The following is an 18,540-nucleotide window of genomic DNA, read 5'->3' on the forward strand; positions in this document are numbered from 1 at the left end:
GGACAAATAATTTGAGACAAATAAAAATTAAAAAAAGACACTTATTGTAAGACGGAGGAAGGAGCATATTTTATTTTATGGATTTTTTATAATTTTTTTTTATCAACTATTAAACAAAGACACACTTAATAATTCATTAATCATTGTACCCTCGACTTTAAACATCAAAAAGAATGTAACATGTTCCTGCTTTATATATTTGATTTGAAAAGCTGATGACTAAGCGTGCATTTATATACTTATGCAAAATAAAATTACTTTAGTAGTAACTTTATGCAAAAGTAAATAAAAAGAAAAGCCAAAGAATAATCTTATTCTTACTCCATTGACACAATAATAAACAATAAAATAAATCATAAATAATAAACTCGCCGCCACGCCGCATAGTAACAACCATGCACACCGATAACCACCGTCATTTCATTTTCAACGCCGTTAAAATAGCCAGCACATGCAAATTGCAACACTATCATTTTCAATTCCAACCTGTCATTAATCAATCAATGATTAAAAATTAAGCACTTTTTTGACAACTCTGAGGTCCAAATCCAAACCTATCATTTTCCAAATCAAACTCAACATTAAAATTCTGCTGCTGATAATTCCCCAAAATAATCGCCGGACCACCGTTTCTCTCCGGCGCAGCAACACCATCACTCATAACAGTCAAACACGCCACGTCACCTTCACCCGCCAAAGAAAAATAATTCTCAATCGGTAACTTCATTTTCGCACCCCCTTTAAACTGAAACACAAACTCCGGGAATTTCACCGTTTTCACGTCGGTGAAGTTAAAACATAAACTCAACCCCGATTCAGCTTCAACCTCTTTCGCTCTACTATAATTCGAAAGCTGCTTCTCAAACTCCTTCGAAACCAAATCGAAAACTTCCTTTTCCATATAAGTAAAAGTTGATCCAGAATCAACGATGGTTCCACCGTTACCATCTATCCCCGGTTCCGAAACTGTTAACGGAATCTTAACATGTTTCCCACCAATAACAACAGTTTTAAGATTCACGTAATAGTATTCAAGAAACGCCGTGTTGTTCGTTGATGGGTTTTTCCGAAACGGAGTGTAGCTTAAGTTACTGGTTTTTCTATCTCCGGTGGAAGAAACCTGCAAAACAAGGTTACTATTCTCCGGGGAGTCGTCGAATTGATGAGAAAGTAAGCAGTAAGAGAATCTCTTAAGTCCCATTTGCGACGGAAGAGAGTCTTGTCCTCGACCGAATCCGGCGATACCGGAGGGTTGTCGAGTGGATAAAATGGAACAACCTACGAGAAAATTTTCTACTGTTTTTTTTCCGGTGAAATCTAGATTATCTAATAGTAAGAAACCAGCGGTTGAGCCTAAACCGTATTGGATAATGTAAGCTGGACAGGTGATGTTGCTACAGTTTTGAGACTGTGGGTTGCAACCTCGGCAACGAGATTGGGTGTCTGGTCCGAAAATGTAACCGCATTTGGAGTTTGTGCAACCGAGGATTTTTGCGGTGGATGAGTTTCTTGGAATGAAGGATGGGATTTTTGTTGGGTTGATGTTTGGGAAGTTGCAGTTGGAACAGAGGTAGTGGGAGGAACATGGGAACCATACGAGGCTGCTACCTGTGTCTAGGATGAAGGATAATGTTTGCGGCGGTGTTCCGAAGTTGAGGTTTATTGAGTAACCGCCGTAGCTTTTGGGGTAGATTTGTGTGTTGGTTGGGGAGGAGGATGTTTTTTTGTGATTTGGGTTTTGGGTTTTGAGGTGGTGGGCTCTTGTTAGGGAAGATGAAGCGGCGGTTTTGAGGGAGTTGATTAGATCTGAGGATTGGGATTTGGTGAATAGTGGGGAGAGTGGGAGAGAAATGGTGTTTGAGGAAGAGAATGTGAGGAGAGAGAGAAGAGAGAGGGAAAAGAGAATGTAAGGGTGAGACATTGGAAATGGTGTTGTGATTTTGTTTGTGTTTTGTGGAGAAGTGAAAGATGGAATGAATGAATTTGTGGGATTTTTCTGTTTCGGTGGCTTGTTTATAAATGCTTTGTTAGTTTTGGATAGCATTAGCAAGAAGCCAAGCAACCACAACGGGCAAATAAAGGAGTTATTTTAGATTAAAAAATATGTTAGAGGAAAAACTAATTTCTTGAATTAGATTAATGGATTAAGTTTAAGTCAATGATCTCATCATTAAGTTATGGAAGAGAATTGAATCCAATTATGTAAGCACTTTTGGGAAAATATGAAACTTATACGGTAATCAATAGTATAATCTATGTGTTTTTGGATAATTAATTAAATTTTAAAAAATTAATTCATTTTAATAAATATAAAAAAATAGTTTTAGATCTGAATTGACAAAAGAAAAATAACTATACAATTTTTGAGTTTTGACTACCAAATATTGATTTATTTTTTTTGTTGAGTATTTGGATTTGGGTTACTTTCTCTATTTTTCTACATTTGACACTCCAATAGTAACGGGAGAGTTTGAGGTTTCACGTTGTTGTTGCTAATGGACTTGATTATTAAGTGCTAACACGCTGTCAATGTGAAAATATACATCTCTCCTCTCTTGGTGTTACTATAAGAAGTGATGTTATTTCAATCCCTTAGAATGGTGTCAACAGAACATTTTTTTTTTTATTATAGTATATAACTACAAAACACTCATAATGAAATAGAAATAATGAGAGAAAATAGTATGAAAAAAAATTATGATCGGTGATGAGGAGAAATAAAGAAAAAAAATTATGATTGATTGAAATATTGTCTTAAAATCTTAACTTTAGAAAAAAATATCTTAGAGAATGCAAAGTCGTTGAATACGATATACTTGCGAGGAACTATGGCAGTGGAGCTGGTGCGACAATGTAGAGTAAGGGTGGCAGTAATTGGTAGGGCGATTTAGAGTGAGATTGACAATGGAGCCGATGCGCTGGGAGGTTGGCGGCAAAGCCGACGCAACACTAGGTCCAAGTTCGACGGGGCTTTGGTTTGGTTTTTTTGGTTTGTGTGTATTAGGTTTCATTGTTTCAGTTTGTAAATTCGTCCGCTTATGAGTTATGTATTGGATTCCAACAGTTTTACATATGTATCTCTATTATTCTTATTTATACAGTTCTCTAAACTTTAGAGTTGAAAACAAAGAAAATGGATTGGATTTAGAATCCTAAAAGTAATCTTAGATAGACAAATGATATTTTTTAAGAGTGTGTTCTTGGAAACACTTTGTTTTTGTGTGATTCATATATAGAAGGAGTTGAAGAGATTGAGAAACACTTGAGTACAAAAAATGATTTATTCCTATGAACTTGTGTGACTATTTTCTAATAATTAATTTGTAATCTATTGTAACACCTTTTGATAGTATAGTGAATCAGAGACTTGGTCTCTCCTCCAAAATGGATCGTTTGAACGAATTGAATAAACAATTTATTGTGTTTATTGTCTTTTATCTTCTTCTGATAAATTAAGTTATTGTCTTATTTTAGAGAGAATTATTTTTACGGAAGACCATTTATTTTAATTTTATAAAGGAATAAATTATAAAAAAAATCTTTGTACAATACCACTTACTTTTAAAAAGAGTTTGATTTATTTCATAGTTAGATCTCAATTAACAATAGTTGCAATGATGTTAATTTTGAGGGTCTTTATTTGAATTCACATTTAATTTCTCTACACTTAAAATGCATAAGTTTAATTATTTAAAATTGTATATGGGTTGAAGGTAAATTTTCATAAAAGTCTTTTAGTCGGAATTAATATTCAAAAAATTGGTTAGCAAAGGCAACAAGAGTCTTAAATTGTAAGGTCGGTGCCTTACTATTCAAATAATTGGGGTTGTCTATTGGTGGTGATCATCATTGAGAGAAGGTCATGGAAACCTTTCGTAAATGTTGTTAGGAATAAAGTGTTGAAGTGATAGACATCTCTTTATTGTTGGCAGAATTATCATCTTGAAGTGAGTCTTGTATGTCTTACTGATTTACTTCTTCTCTTTTTTAGAGGCTATGTCAAGTATAATCTCTAAACTTGAATCTCACTTTTAAAAAATATTATGAGGTGGGGGAGGGGAAACAAGAAAAATAATTTGGTGAAATGGGATAGGATTTGTAGAGAATAGGAGGACAGGAGATTGGGGATAAAGAATTTAAAGGCATTTAAATTAGAATTACTAGGAAAATAGAAATCGAGAATTCATATGAAAAAAACAGCTTGTGGATAAAGGCTTTAGCTAGTAAATGAGGTGAATCAAAAGGTAGAAAAAAGTAGGATGGAAGCCATGGTTCGGATTGGTGGAAACACGTTAACAAAATTAAGAGAGGAGTTTGTGTTGGAGTAAACCCTAATATCCGATCAATCTTGACTGTATATGATTTTTTATCACGACATAAGGACGTTATTCAAAAGGTATGTGACATAATAAAGTTCTTAGAATAATTGGTCTGTTTAATGATACGTTAAGTGTGACTTAATCGTGAAATCTCATTAAACATAAGGACGTTATTCTTAAAGTATTTGTAGTCAAGTTTTACTGTCACATAGGACAATAGTGATACATAGAGACTATTAGGTGAGTAGACTAATGATTGTATCACACGGGTCATGGATATGAGATATCAAGTATTCACATAAGTATAAATATTATGAGTAATATTTATACTGGATTAACCCATCATGAGAATACTACATAGTTTGTTATGTAAGTTTCATAAGTTATTCTCATAGTGATAGTGGTGTATACCATCCTTCGACCTGAAACCACTATGGATCCTAGATGAGGAGTCGGGTAATTTATTGTCAATCAAACATTGTCTATAACAAAATAACCATAAAGATGGTTAATGGGTGCTCTACAAATCATGTTGAGGGACATGACTGACTTATATAGGATTTTCCCCCTCCTACATGTATGGAGAATATCTATAGACATCTTGATCGAGTGTGATTGTAAAATGCATGGTCATGCTCAAATAAGTCAATATGAGATATTGGGCTTATTTGCTGTTATCAAGTATACTCGAGGATCAACGAATATAATATTGGACTAGGGTGACACATTAAATGTCTTGTGTTTAATATAGATATAAGGGCAAAAGGGTTATTATACACATGATCATTTTCATAAAGAAAGATTATGTCAAATCACATGACATTCTCGTCACTTGGATAGCAATGACGTGTTGTTAGATACCGCTCACTATTTATAATATTTAATCAGTGATTAAATATCATTGTCAATGCTAGGAGAATCTACAAGATCACACGCATAGAGTACTGATAGTGGAATGAATTATTAAATTAAATAAGATTTAATTTACTTATGTGTTAATAGTATTTGAATTAACTTGATATATTAGTTTGATTAAATATAATTTTATTAAATAGTTGAAAATTGACAGTTAATAAAATTAAATATGATTTTATTTAATTATTATTTAATTTTATTTAATTTAAATAGTTTAATTAAATATAAATAATATTTATTTAATTAAAATAATTTAATTAAATAATATTAGCTTATTTTGAAAAGGACAAAAAATTAGAGTATCAGAGCTTTAGTAGCTCTCTATAAATAAAGAAGTTTTTTCCATTGCAATCGCGTTGACTTCGTAAAGACGATGGTATTTTTCACGTTCGTGATCAAAGTTAAAGCACGGCGGGGTTTCCATTGATCAACATACCGGTTGAAATTTATGAAGAATGTATGCAAGCGAAGAAACATAAAGGAAAATTCAGCAAGGATGCAGGTTGTATTATAAAGTGTCACCTTGAGGCGGTGTATTCAGATGTGTGTGGACCGATGCAAGTTGATTCTATTGGTGGCAATATCATAGTAGAAAACTATGGACATACCTAGGATGAGGTACTTTAAGTGTTTAAGAAATTCAAGTCCATGGTTGAAAAGCAATGCGGTCACAAACTCAAAGTTCTAAAAACAGATTGTGGAGGTGAATATGTCTCAAATGACTTTAAGAGATTTTACAATCAAGAGGGTATAATACGCAAGGTAGTACTGCCTTACACACTGCAACAAAACGGTGTTATTGAAAGGAAGAATCAATTGATCGTGAACATGGTGAGAAGTATTGTGAAAGGGAAGAATTTGCCGAAAGAGTTATGGGGAGAAACGGTGTCCACAACTCCATTTTTTTGAATAGGTGTCCAACAAAGAAGCTTGAGAAGATCACACTAGAGGAATAATGGTTTGGATTCAAGCCAAATCAGAGTCACTTGAAGGTATTTGGTTCAGTTGCGTATAGACATGAAGCTAGATGACAAGGAGAGCAGATGGTCCTTGTTGTAACGCCCGTAATTTAGTTAATTATTTAATTAAATTATTTTTTATTAATTTTCGTGAAATTGTGAAATGTCGATTAAGTTGTGTTGTTGTTAGTTGAATTAATTGGTCGATTAAGTTGTAGGACTAGTATTAGAATAATACTAGATTAATTATATAGGCTTTAGAAGTGGTAAAAGTGGGGGTATAGAAATGAATCCCAATGAGAGAAATAGAAAATTATATTAGTTAATTAGAATAAAGTAGGATTAAAAGTGGCAGTAGGAGATTAGATTTTTATCAGAAAAATTGGAACGTGAGAGTGCAGGGAAGAGGAGAAACAAAGGGGGCAAAATCTAGAATTCGATCGGAGAGGCTTAGAGCATCCTTCAATCCAAGGTAAGGTGGGATTCTTACTCTATAATATGGTATATGATGAATAGTATGTGGGATTGGATTTGTAAAATTGCTTCTGTTTGTGTTTGATTGTTGTTTCAGATTTGTACCGAACCTCTGTGTTCCTATCTGTTTATCATTGTGTTGTGAAATTGTTGTTTTTTGGAAATTGTTTTACTGTCATAAATTTTAATATATCTTAGTTGCTCTATTGTTGGGAGTTAGTCTGAGAAGTAGTAATTGAAGGAAGAAGGTGATTCAAAGAAGTTATGGGAACAAAAGAAAAAGAAAAAAAAATTGTGTGGGAGGCGCCTGCCTCCACACACCCTAGATCAAGGAGACGCAAGCCTCAATGGGGAGGGGCGGTCACTCCCATGTGTGTACCAAGAAGGGAGCGCCTGATCCCTGGAGAAAGAAGTATGGGGGCGGTCACCCCTTGTAGTAGTGGGGGTCACCATTTAGTGATCCTGTAACTTGTAGTAGTATAAATCCTAAGTGCACTATAATGATAATTAGTAACTATGCTGATTAGTAATGATAAACATGGTGGTCAATTATTGAAAACAAAAATTGGTTAATGATTATATTTAGCAACAGTAGCAAATAGTAACAGAAGAGTAACCATAACAGAAGATCAGTGAAACTAACAGTAGCAGCTTTACATGATTAATTTTAAATAGCAGTATAGTTATTATGTTTAATTAATTTAACAGAGACAAATAATGACACGTTAGTACGAAGTAGAAATAATAGAACTTTTAATTGATAATTATTTGGCTGGTATAGTCGAATTGTCCGAATATTTACGGAACGTTTGTAGCATAAGTTGGTTGATTCGGTGTGTTGCCTACTTGCTGAAAAATGCAAAATTTCAAGTGGTATTGGATTTTGTTGTGTTGCCTCTATTAATTGGCAAATTCAAGTTGTAGGCTTACGGTCAATGTTGATGTTGTTGTTATGTTATGGTTTTACCTTGTTGTTGTGTTGTTGTTGTCGCATTCATTATTATCGCGTACATAGCATATCAAGTTGGGAGCTAATGCTCTGTAAGTTGGTTTGGATTGGCAAATATTAAGTTGAAGACTTATGCCTTGTTGACGCTTCTATTAATTGGCGGATTCTAAGTTGGGAATTTTGCTCCATTGGTACCACATGCATATGCATTGTACAAGTCGCATTTCGTGTCGCATATTTGAATTGTTGTTATTATAATATAAGGATGTTTGTGTTGTTGAATTGTGACGAAGGATATTGTTTGAAAGTTGTTGAAGTGGTGATTTTATATTATCTAATTCTAGTCTATTGTTTATCATACACTCAATTATAAGGTTCGATATCGCACCCCTTATGTTTGAATGTTACCCCTATGTTGGAAATGTGCAGGTAATCCAGAGTGCATGCTTCTTACCTTCATTAGTTCGAGTCAGGTGTTGGTCGCTCTGATACGTAACACTCGGGGGATGAACGCGTGTTTTCTTTATTTATTGATTTTATTTCCGTTGCTGAATTTTAAGTTGAGTTTTGTTAATTACTTTGTTGCTTTAAAGTCGTTTATGTTGGATAAAGATGTTACGCTTTTGAGTTGAAGTTTATGAATCCGCGGCGTGGTAATTTAAAAGTTGGTTTATTTGAGGACATACAGTTATTGTTATTTGTGCATCCAAGTTTTAATATGTTATGTATGTGTATTACATGCGATTATATGTTGGCGTTTTAAGTTAGAAAAAAATGTGACATCCTATTTGTGTTGTGACTCTGATTTTAATACTATATGCCGGGTATAAATGGGGTGTTACACTTGTCGGATATCACTCTATCGGTGGTTACAAGTTGTATGAGGTAGCAAACAGAAAAACAGTGATCAGCAGGGATGTCGTTTTCAACAAAATAAAAGAAATGCAACAGAGTGCAACAGGTTGCCATAATATGTTAATCAGTTGCACCAATCAAAAAAATTCCTGCAGTGCTGGAAGGTACAGAACCATCCTTCGTTGAAATCGGAATGGAAGATAACATGAGGAGATCAACAAGACAAAGAGCTTTTCCTGCAAGACTCCGAGATTGTGAGTTGTTCTAAGATAACAAAATCAATGACGATGGTGATTTCGTCTATTTTGTACTTAAGGCTGAATTTGAATCCATTAAAGTGGAGGAGGCTTTGAGTGATCCAAAATGGATTTTGTCTATGAAGGAGGAGTTGAAATCAATTGATAAGAATAAGACTTGGGAGCTTGTTGATCCACCAGAAGAAAAGAAGCCAATTGGTGTAAGATAGGTGTACAAAGTAAAGCCAAATCCTAAGGGTAAAATAATCAAGCACAGGGCTTGATTAGTTGCAAAGAAATTTTTGCAAAGAGAAGACATAGACTTTGAAGAGGTATTTGCATTGATGGCTATAAATGAAACCATTAGGCTAGTTATTGGTATTGCAAATAACAACAATTGGTACATCTATCAAATCAATGTCAAATTTGGATTTTTAAACGGAAAGTTGGAAGAAGAGGTTTATGTAGAATTGCTTTAGTTTTGTTGTGAAAAACCAAGAGTCAAAGTTTTATAGATTGAAGAAAGCGTTGTACGGTTAGAAACAAATTCCAAGAGCTTGGAACAAGAGGATAGATGATTTCTTAAAGGAGATTGCCTTTAAGAAGTGTGTATCTAACGTAGTGAGTAATTAAGGAAGGCTAGAAATGGAAGGGTGGTAATTCTTTATAGCTATATAGACGATTTGTTGATTACGGGTAGTGATGAAGAGTGCATTTCTAATTTTAACGGTGGGCTTATGACGGAGTTTGAGATGACCAACCTTGGCGTCATGACATACTTCCTTAGCATAGAGTTTTACAAATTCAAGAAGCGACTAATCATGCACCAAAGAAGTTATGCACTTGACATTTTTAAGAAAAATTAAAATGGAGCATTGTAATACTCCATTTACTCCGAATAAATTAAGGTTGCAGTTGTCGAAGAATGAGGATGAGCAAGATGTTAATCCAACTCAATATTAGAGACTGATTGGATCCTTGTGTTACTTGTGCAATCTGCGGCCAAATTTGACGTTTAGTTTCAGTATTGTGAGTAGATTCATGAGAAGATCGAATGTGTCTCACTTGAAAGCAATCAAGAGGATTTTGCAATACATCAAAGGTTTTATTGGCTGCGGAATTCTATTTTCCGCAATTGAAAATAGAAGAAAATGCAATTTACTCGAATATACTGATTACAACTGGTGCGGAGATAAAGATGATAGAAAATCCACAGCTAAAAACATCTATATATTCAGAGAAATACCAATCTCATGGTGTTCGAAGAAGGAACCGGTAGTGGCACTTTCTTCTCGTGAGGTCGAGTATATTGCAGCTTCGTTGTGTACTTGTCAAGCCGTGTGAATGAAGAATATGTTGAAAGAGTTGGGCAGTAAAGAGGGCGATGGTGTAACACTCAAGGTTGATAACGTTACGCTATAAACCTTGCCAAGAATCTCATTGCACATGAGAGAAGCAAATATTAAGGTGTGGTTTCACTTCTTGAGAGAGCTTGTTAGTGAAGGAAGATTGAGGTTGGAGTATTGTAGAAGTGAAGACCAAGTGGTTGATTTGCTGACCAAAGGAGTCTCGGTTGAAGTGTTCAAAAGATTGAAAAAGCTAATGGGTGTGAAAGACTTAGAGGACTTGAATTAAGGTGGTGTGTTAAGAAAATAATACGATTCAAGTCTGTGCAACAGGTTGTAGTTCTATGTCAACAGGTTACGACTTGTTACGTAGTGTTTAGTTTTCAAACAGAACCGCAATGTACCGGTTGACATATTATATCAACAGGTTACAGTTGTTATTTTCCCCTAATTCTGGGACAGTAGCTAAATGCAACAGGTTGCAATTTTATGCCAACCGATTACATCTATAACTTTTCAGTTTTTTCTATTCGATAAATGTATCTCATTTTATATATTGTATATATATACCCTTTTGGTATCTTATGAATGAAAAAATGTTCATACTTTCGCCCTCAATTACTCTTTCTCATTCTATCTCACTCTCTCCCTTTCCGCGATCAATATTTTCACCAACCTTAGAATTCCAAGTTCTAACATGTTTCACTAAATAAACCCCTTTAATCCCTAATTTATCTACATAGCAAATTTTTCTCTAAAAATATGAGAATGTGTTTCATGTAATTTTTCTACAATTGACCCGTCTAATTATTCATTTCTAAGAAAAAGTTTCACATTTTGAAGAGTTAGCACTAGGGGTGGCAAAACGGGTCGGGGCCCGCCGGGCCGCCCGCGCACCCGCCAAAAATTGGCGGGTTGGGTTGGGATTTTAGGCTCGCCGCTCGCCAAAGCCCGCCCCGCCAAAACCCGCCGCCCGCCATACCCGCCCCGCCAAAGCCCGCCGCTCGCCAAAACCCGCTTCTCCTCCAAAACTCACTCTTCTTTTAGTTAATTCTAGTAATTGCAATTCTTGATGGTTTATTTTATACATTTATTTATAAATATATGTAATATTTTTTAGAGTAAATTTGTTAAAAAATTACTTTTATAAAAAATTGTTTTAAAAAATAAGTGAAAAGTTTAATTAAAAGGTAAAAAAAAGCATATTAATCTATTAAAAAAATATAAATAAAAATAGGCGGGTAAGCCCGCCGCCCGCCAACCCGCCATCTTGGCGGGGCGGGGATGATTTTGATGCCCATTTTACTTGGCGGGCATGCCCGCCCCGCTCGTTTTTTAGCGGGCATAAGGCGGGGCGGGCGGCGGGCGGGGCGGGCGGCCCGTTTTGCCACCCCTAGTTAGCACAGTCCCTTTTTAGGGTCTGTTGGGGAGTTGTTTTTTTAGAGTTTTGAAGGAGAATACTTCAAATGGTTGTGCTTATATCATATAATTTATTTGATATTTTTAAAAAGTTTAAAAAATATCTGATTTTATATGTTATTGTAATATATTTTATTTTAAATTTTTTAAATATGTCAAACACATTTGAAGATATAAACGCAGTCCTATAAAATCTTTTCCTTTGAAAATCTGCAAAAATCAACTACCACATACTCTTACTCTTAGAGTCACATTCAACCCATATGTTTTCCAGCTTCTACTTTGAGCTTCTTCCAAAGCAAGAATAATAGGCAATACTTCTACATGCGTGATCATCTTATTACTCAGGTTATCTAAGACCAATCTCCAACTGATATAATTTTACCAAATTATATTGAACATGTAAATATTTCAAATGATATCAATCATTTAGTGGTGTTATGTTTTGCAAGTAGAATATTTATCAGCTGAGAAACAAAATTATTGAGCAAAGTAAAGATCTTTTAATTATGAACATATCATGTTTCTAAACCTAAACATATCATGTTTCTAAATCTCTGACATACATTGTTGCAGCGTTTTTATAGGTGGCCTTAAAAGATTTTCCATGAACATAACTTCACATTCTTCTTTTTTTAATATGTTCATCATATAACTCCAATAAAAAAAATCATCCATCTCATTAGCCATTGCAATTTAACCTTAAAAAAAACAAGAACAAACAATAGAACAAACCCAATAAATTCACTAATATGACCCAATATCTGCCATCAAAGAACACCAACAGAGAGTCATACCAATAAAATCAACGTACCAGATTCTTTAGGAGGGAAAGCACCACAACACACTCATATATCAATTAGCTATGTGATATTGCTACACAGAGCAGTCTCAAGTTTCTTAGAGGCCTCTGTAGATTAAGCGTAATTTAACCATGGAAAAACACACAGAGACCCTATTCAATCACAGTTTAATTGTTATAAATATTTTATGAGGTCTTATCTAGTCATAAATTAATTGTGACAAATTTTAGTCCTTGTGCAGTAGTCTGCTTTGCACACCCTCAAAGACGGTTTTGCTGATACATGGTGTTACCATTGTGTTGACAATATGATATTATGAAGAAGATGAAGCAAAACAACAAAAGGGACACTAAAACTTCATTAAAATACCAAAAGTTAAGAAAATAAAAGTTAGAAAGATAAATATATAATGAAACATAAAATAACAAGACATCTAGCTTAGAAATATAAAATATCCAATAGCATAAGTCCAATAAACTATTATCTAAAATTAATATTCAGTGAAAGAGTTATACAAGAAGAATTTCTTATATCTCATCATGATTTGGCATAAAGAACAAGAGGTGTGAAGAGGACTCAGGGGTAAGCAGAAGAATGAATATGCATACAGTATCAAGAGGGCTCAGAGGTGAGGGTCATAAGGCAGAAAAAATGTAACAAATGATAAAAGTAGGAACTGCCAATGCATCACAACATGAGACTAAAATGAACCAGCAGGCATCATGTTGATTGTAAGAGCAGCTAATAGTATGATTCCAACAATATGCTTCTATCCTGAAACTAGATCAAACCGAAACAGTGGATTGTGAAGGAAAGCACAAAATTGAGGGATGAAACTCCCAAGAGGAGTACAAACCTTGTTATCAGTATGAAGGAAAACAGAAAATCTAAATCCTATCAGAGTAACTTAGCTTCGTCGACAGTTTCATTACAAATTTTAGAAGAAATAGAAACATATATAACAATACTATGATCTAATTACTTAAATGTTCACAGATAAAAGGCACAATATGTGCTTATAATATCATATTAAAGTTGCTATGAGAAATCTCTCAAGTGATGTTTCACTGATAACAAACACTATGAAGATCTTAAGTATTCTGAGCATTTACATATCAACATGTGTGCTTCAATGAAGCAAAATAATACAGAAACTCAGAATGTTCTCTACCATTTATAGTACCAAGAAGCTCGAAGAATCAGTGGAAAACAACATAAGAATCCATGCATCATAACTCTCAAAGTCAATAGTGAGCATTCTCATATCCAAGCTTCTCAAGTTAAGAAGGATTTACCCATCATAGTCCCTCTACATGTTCATGGACCAAAGTTAGATGAGCATTTGCACAACCCCAATTGATATTTTGGAAATAAAAACAAAAATTTATAACAAAAACTAAAGAGTTACCTTAGAAATTGGCAGGACTATCATCCAATTGTTTCTCATTTTCTATTTCAACCTCTAAAATCTCCTGAAACCAAAACATAAAAGGGGAACAAGTTTTGTAATGGTGAAGTTTTGATTGAAAAATCAGATATAAATAGTAGCATATAATATAATAAAGATTATATAGAAACCGACAACAAATTGCGCCCATGTTCCTTTTTAGATGGTAAAACAAAACTACTTCTCTTAATAACTACATTCATTATCTTATAGATACAACGTTGCTATGCACGAGCCTTTAGATTCTATGTAAAAGATTCCCCTGGTGCTAAAAAAACCAAGAGTTTCAAAAGCAAAAGAACACAAAGAGACTTACCGGAATTCTCTGTTTAAGATAATTGGCGAGTCTGGCTAGGACAGTTGAACGCTTGTGCCAAAACCTACCCTTGAGACTAATAGTCACGTAAGGTCCATCTAACTCCACCAATTCAACTACACCTGAAACATAAGTTCAAGATATTCAATGTAATGTAATACCATATTAATAATTATTATAATTATCACACAATCAAATTATTCATCAACAGACCTGTCATGCCAACAGAAGTGTCAAAGATCTGACCAAGCTCAGCTCGAGCATCGACCAAAGCCTGTTTCACGTTGTCTTCTGTGAGGTCTAGTGGCTGTGGAACCGAAAGAGATGCTGATAGAGGCTTCACCTTCCTTCGCTGTTTACCACTTATGAGAAATGGAGGGTTGAGTATTTGGATATGGATTGTTCTTAATGAAGCCTTTTGCATAAGGTAACTGGTGGTGGAGCATGGAGTGGATAAGGATAGTTTCGGTGAACTGTGAAAGCTGCTACAACACAGTGACAGGGCCTTCTGGGAAAGGGACATACTCTGAGCCTAATTTTACCTTTCAAAGGAAAGTTGCTTGTATTTCTAAAGAGTTTCAGAGAGGACCCAACACAGGCAAAGAGTGTGTGTTGAGTATAGGATATGGATAATGAACATCCTCAAGCACTCCCCTAAACAAAAGTACAAATGTCTGACTCAGCTTGTAAATAAATTCATTAAAAATAATTAGTTTTTTTGAGAAATTGGTTTTTTCCCTCAAAAACTATAACAAATGGGCTCAATAGTTTAAGAGTGGTTAAAATTAATCTCATAGCAAGTTCAAATAATTTATAATTAATAGGATGTTCCTTGAGATCATTGGGAAACCAAAGAGCCTAATTTCAATGGATTCCATCCAGCAAAAACTTGTTTCATTGATGGATTAGAAATTAAACATTTGAGAATGTGTTAGAAACAACAACTGAGTCAATGTTTCATGTGAAACTTACCTCTCACACTTATGTTAGATGCAAGGGTGAATCTCAAACCATGAATGAGTGAAATATTGTATTTATGAAAGAAATATAACTCGTATATAAATGAACTGAATTGAGATCGAACTGCTCAAATTGCTAATTCATTAAACCAAATCAATTTGAGATAATCTTATCTGCAAATTTGAGATCGAACTGCTCAAATTGCTAATTCATTAAATTAATTACAAATCATCCTATCAATCAATTTTAGGTCGAGGTGAGTAAGTGTGTCACCGAACCAAATCACATTACTCATACTTACATCATAACTGAAAGCAGTAGCAGCATTTTTAATGCACCTAAAATTAGTTTTGTACTACTATTTCTTTAGGTGAAATACCTCATTGCTTAATTAAACCACAGAGCAGCAACAGTTAAAGTTTCATTATAAATGAAAGTATTATTCATACACATACATGATATACAAATAATACATTAATTCATAAATCACTCCAAAATCAAGGTACGCAAGCATGCTTCTGTAACCACACACTTTTGGACCTCATAATTTTTATTATTGTGTGATTACACGAGCCTAAGCCCATCGACCTCATAATTTAAAATGGCTAGAATTACATAAAACAAAATCCTTTTACATCCCAAATGATACAGATGAGTAGTTGATACTCATAGCAATTTACTATTAGCCATTCTACACAGCAGAAAAGTACTCTTTGCTAAGCTTGGGGTCTGGTTTCATGGACTTCTCACCAGGCTTCCACCCAGCAGGGCAAACTTCATCTGGGTTCTCCTGCACATACTGCAAAGCCTGCGAGTCCATTAAATAAACCGGGTCAAACATATTATTTAGGGATAGAAGGGTAAAATGGAGAAAAAAACAAATATACTAAAAAGTGGTTAATCCTGATGTGGTGCATATTAGATATGCAATTACCTGGAGAGTTCTCTTTGTCTCATCAACACTTCTTCCAATTCCGAGATTGTTGATGGTAGAATGTTGAATAACCCCTTCCTTGTCAATAATGAACAATCCTCTCAATGCTATCCCCTAAATCATTGGAAATATTTTTTTCAATCACGGTAACAGATCCAAAAATAGTGGAATAAAAGGCAACAGCTCACAGCACCTTATTCCTATATCACGTTCCAGATAAATATTGAAACTAAACCACAAAAGAAAGACGTTGAATAGGAAGAAAATTAATAGCCACAGTTTAGGTCATAGTGTCAAAACTTACCTGATCAGGAATGAGAACACCATAAGATTTTGATATGGATTTGGTGACATCAGAAATCAAAGGATAGTTCAAGTCGCCAAGACCACCTGACTTTCTATCTGTTTGAACCCATGCAAGGTGCGAGAACTACAATAAAAACAATAGTGCTACTAATCAAGAAGCAGACTTTTGAAGTGCCTTTGGATTGGACATAAAAAGATAATTAAGAACATGCAGACATAGTACATCATAACAGAATGCATGCATGTCCTAGTGAGAAAATTGTGCCATAGTCTGCCAAGGCACAGCCTCTGAATCTTATGAATCACACTACGTCTGTAGTCCGAAAATCAAGGAAAACACATTTGCAATTAAAAGAGTTTGAATGAATTTTAGAACAGATATTTTGACTTTAATCCTAGTCTAACATACACATGTAGCCAGTTGCAGAGGAAAATTAAAAAGGAGTCCATATGCAGATTTGCCAATTATTAAACTAAGCAACAAATCATGAACTATGGACAGGCAGAAAATATGTGGGTCAAGTCATCGAACACCCTTCATTTTCTTTGGTAACAATTATATGCACAGGCAAACAGAAGAAATTCATATCATGAAGAAAAAAGAGAGAACAAGCAACACCTTTGTCCACTAAATAGAGTGGGCAACATGAATCAAACAATTTCATATAAAGAAATGTATGGGGAAAAATCGATATAGGAGCTAACAGCAGCAGAAATCATTGTTAAAAATAAAGTCCAAACTAACCACACTGTCAACTGAAACACCCAATATCTCGGTATTAAGTTCTGCAAACTCTGCATGGCGGTCACTGAAAGCAGTGATTTCTGTAAAGAAGTAACAGACATTAGAATAAAAAAGAGAAGATTTGGCATCTATTATATAGTTTACGACAAAATCAACTAACCAGTGGGACAAACAAATGTGAAATCCAATGGGTAGAAAAAGAGGATAACATATTTCTTCCCAATATATTCAGATAGTTTGACCTGAAAAGACATTGCTTTAGTCAAAGATAAATAAATTACAAATGAAAACACTTCACAAGAAACAGTCCATCTACCTTGATAAACTCCTGATCGAAAACAGCTTCAGCTTCAAAATCCGGCGCTGAGTTCCCAACTAATGGTAATTCACTCTTTATACAAAAACAAAAAATAATTAATTCACAAATCAAACGTAACCACAAGTGTCGGTGTCAGACACAGACACTAATGATACACTTTTTTTTCTAGAGGGGTCGGTGCTACATAGGTCATGAATGCCTAATTGTGCATCTGGTTTTAAACCATTCAAATTCTAATAACAAAGTTTACAATGGATACAACAAAATTGTATTTCACTGCAACAGTAACTATCATATCTATTAACTAACAAGCTTAACAATGCGGCAAACAGAAATTTAACCATAACCACACACATGAATCTTCTGAAACCATAAATCATAATAACCAAAAATTCAAACAAACAATAACAAAAATAAAACAACTTCGAACTAGTAACCGTGAAGATTGAAGTAAAGAGAGGTTGTTGAAGAACATACAGAAGCCCTAACGGCGAAACTGCGGCGGGAGGAGGATGTGCGGTTGATGGAAAGAGGGAGGGAGGTGCGTAGTTTGGGGAGTGAATTGGAGGCATTGGGGATGGAGAGAGAAGAGAGACGCGGAGAAGAGAATTTGGGAGAGAAGAGTGTGTTAGGGTTTGGAGATAGGAGAGAAGCAGAAGGAGCTGAGCAAGCCATGAATGAGAGGCGGAGTGTGAGGTGGAAGGAAATGGAAGATAGAGATAGGGGGATAGAAATAAAGTGTATATGTACACTTCACCTCAAATATGAGATATGCTACTTTTGTCTATATTATAAATAAATAAATGTTTATATTAATTAAAAAAATTGTGTAGTTTCAATAAATAAAAAATATGTATCTAGTCCAGTTTACCTCCCCCATTAGGAGGGATGTTCAAATAAACCGGTTAATAGATTTATCCATATCCATATCCGGTTATTAAAAACTGGTTAATTACCAATATGGTTTTAACCAGATCCATATTTTGGATATATTATTAATATGGTTTTAACCAAATCCATATTTTGGATATCCATATCCAACATAAAAATTTAATTGGTCTATTATTTTTAAATCACGAAAAAATATAAATTTTTAAAATATTTTGCAGAAAGAAAAAAAAACATAAAAATGAAAAATCGAGTTTTTCGAAACTTCGAAAAAATCGAATTTTCTGAAAATACCAAAAAAACAAGTTTTTCGGAAATACGAAAAATCGAGTTTTTTTAAAAAATTGAAA

At 34.4% G+C, this 18,540-nt stretch overlaps 3 protein-coding genes across 3 annotated transcripts; all 3 read right to left on the reverse strand.

The window, feature by feature from the left end:
- Positions 1-286: 286 nt before the first annotated feature.
- On the reverse strand, positions 287-2,034 carry LOC131610926 (probable aspartyl protease At4g16563). Its single transcript, XM_058883014.1, has one exon. It carries the CDS (start codon positions 1,919-1,921, stop codon positions 515-517), a length of 1,407 nt encoding a protein of 468 aa, XP_058738997.1. The 5' UTR covers positions 1,922-2,034; the 3' UTR covers positions 287-514.
- An 11,198-nt stretch (positions 2,035-13,232) lies between these two features.
- Positions 13,233-14,688, reverse strand: LOC131610928 (uncharacterized). Its single transcript, XM_058883016.1, has 4 exons — positions 14,252-14,688; positions 14,039-14,160; positions 13,684-13,747; positions 13,233-13,584 (listed from the first exon to the last, which is right to left on the reverse strand). The coding sequence occupies exons 1-3, from the start codon at positions 14,559-14,561 to the stop codon at positions 13,685-13,687; spliced, it is 495 nt and encodes a 164-aa protein (XP_058738999.1). The 5' UTR covers positions 14,562-14,688; the 3' UTR covers positions 13,233-13,584; position 13,684.
- A 729-nt stretch (positions 14,689-15,417) lies between these two features.
- Positions 15,418-18,047, reverse strand: LOC131610927 (2-Cys peroxiredoxin BAS1, chloroplastic). The gene is made up of 7 exons (XM_058883015.1): positions 17,780-18,047; positions 17,300-17,374; positions 17,144-17,225; positions 16,984-17,063; positions 16,237-16,362; positions 15,933-16,046; positions 15,418-15,806 (listed from the first exon to the last, which is right to left on the reverse strand). Exons 1-7 carry the CDS (start codon positions 17,975-17,977, stop codon positions 15,690-15,692), a joined length of 792 nt encoding a protein of 263 aa, XP_058738998.1. The 5' UTR covers positions 17,978-18,047; the 3' UTR covers positions 15,418-15,689.
- Positions 18,048-18,540: the final 493 nt, after the last annotated feature.

This window comes from Vicia villosa, linkage group LG6 (genome assembly GCF_029867415.1).
Source record: "Vicia villosa cultivar HV-30 ecotype Madison, WI linkage group LG6, Vvil1.0, whole genome shotgun sequence".
Classification (NCBI taxonomy): Eukaryota; Viridiplantae; Streptophyta; class Magnoliopsida; order Fabales; family Fabaceae; genus Vicia; species Vicia villosa.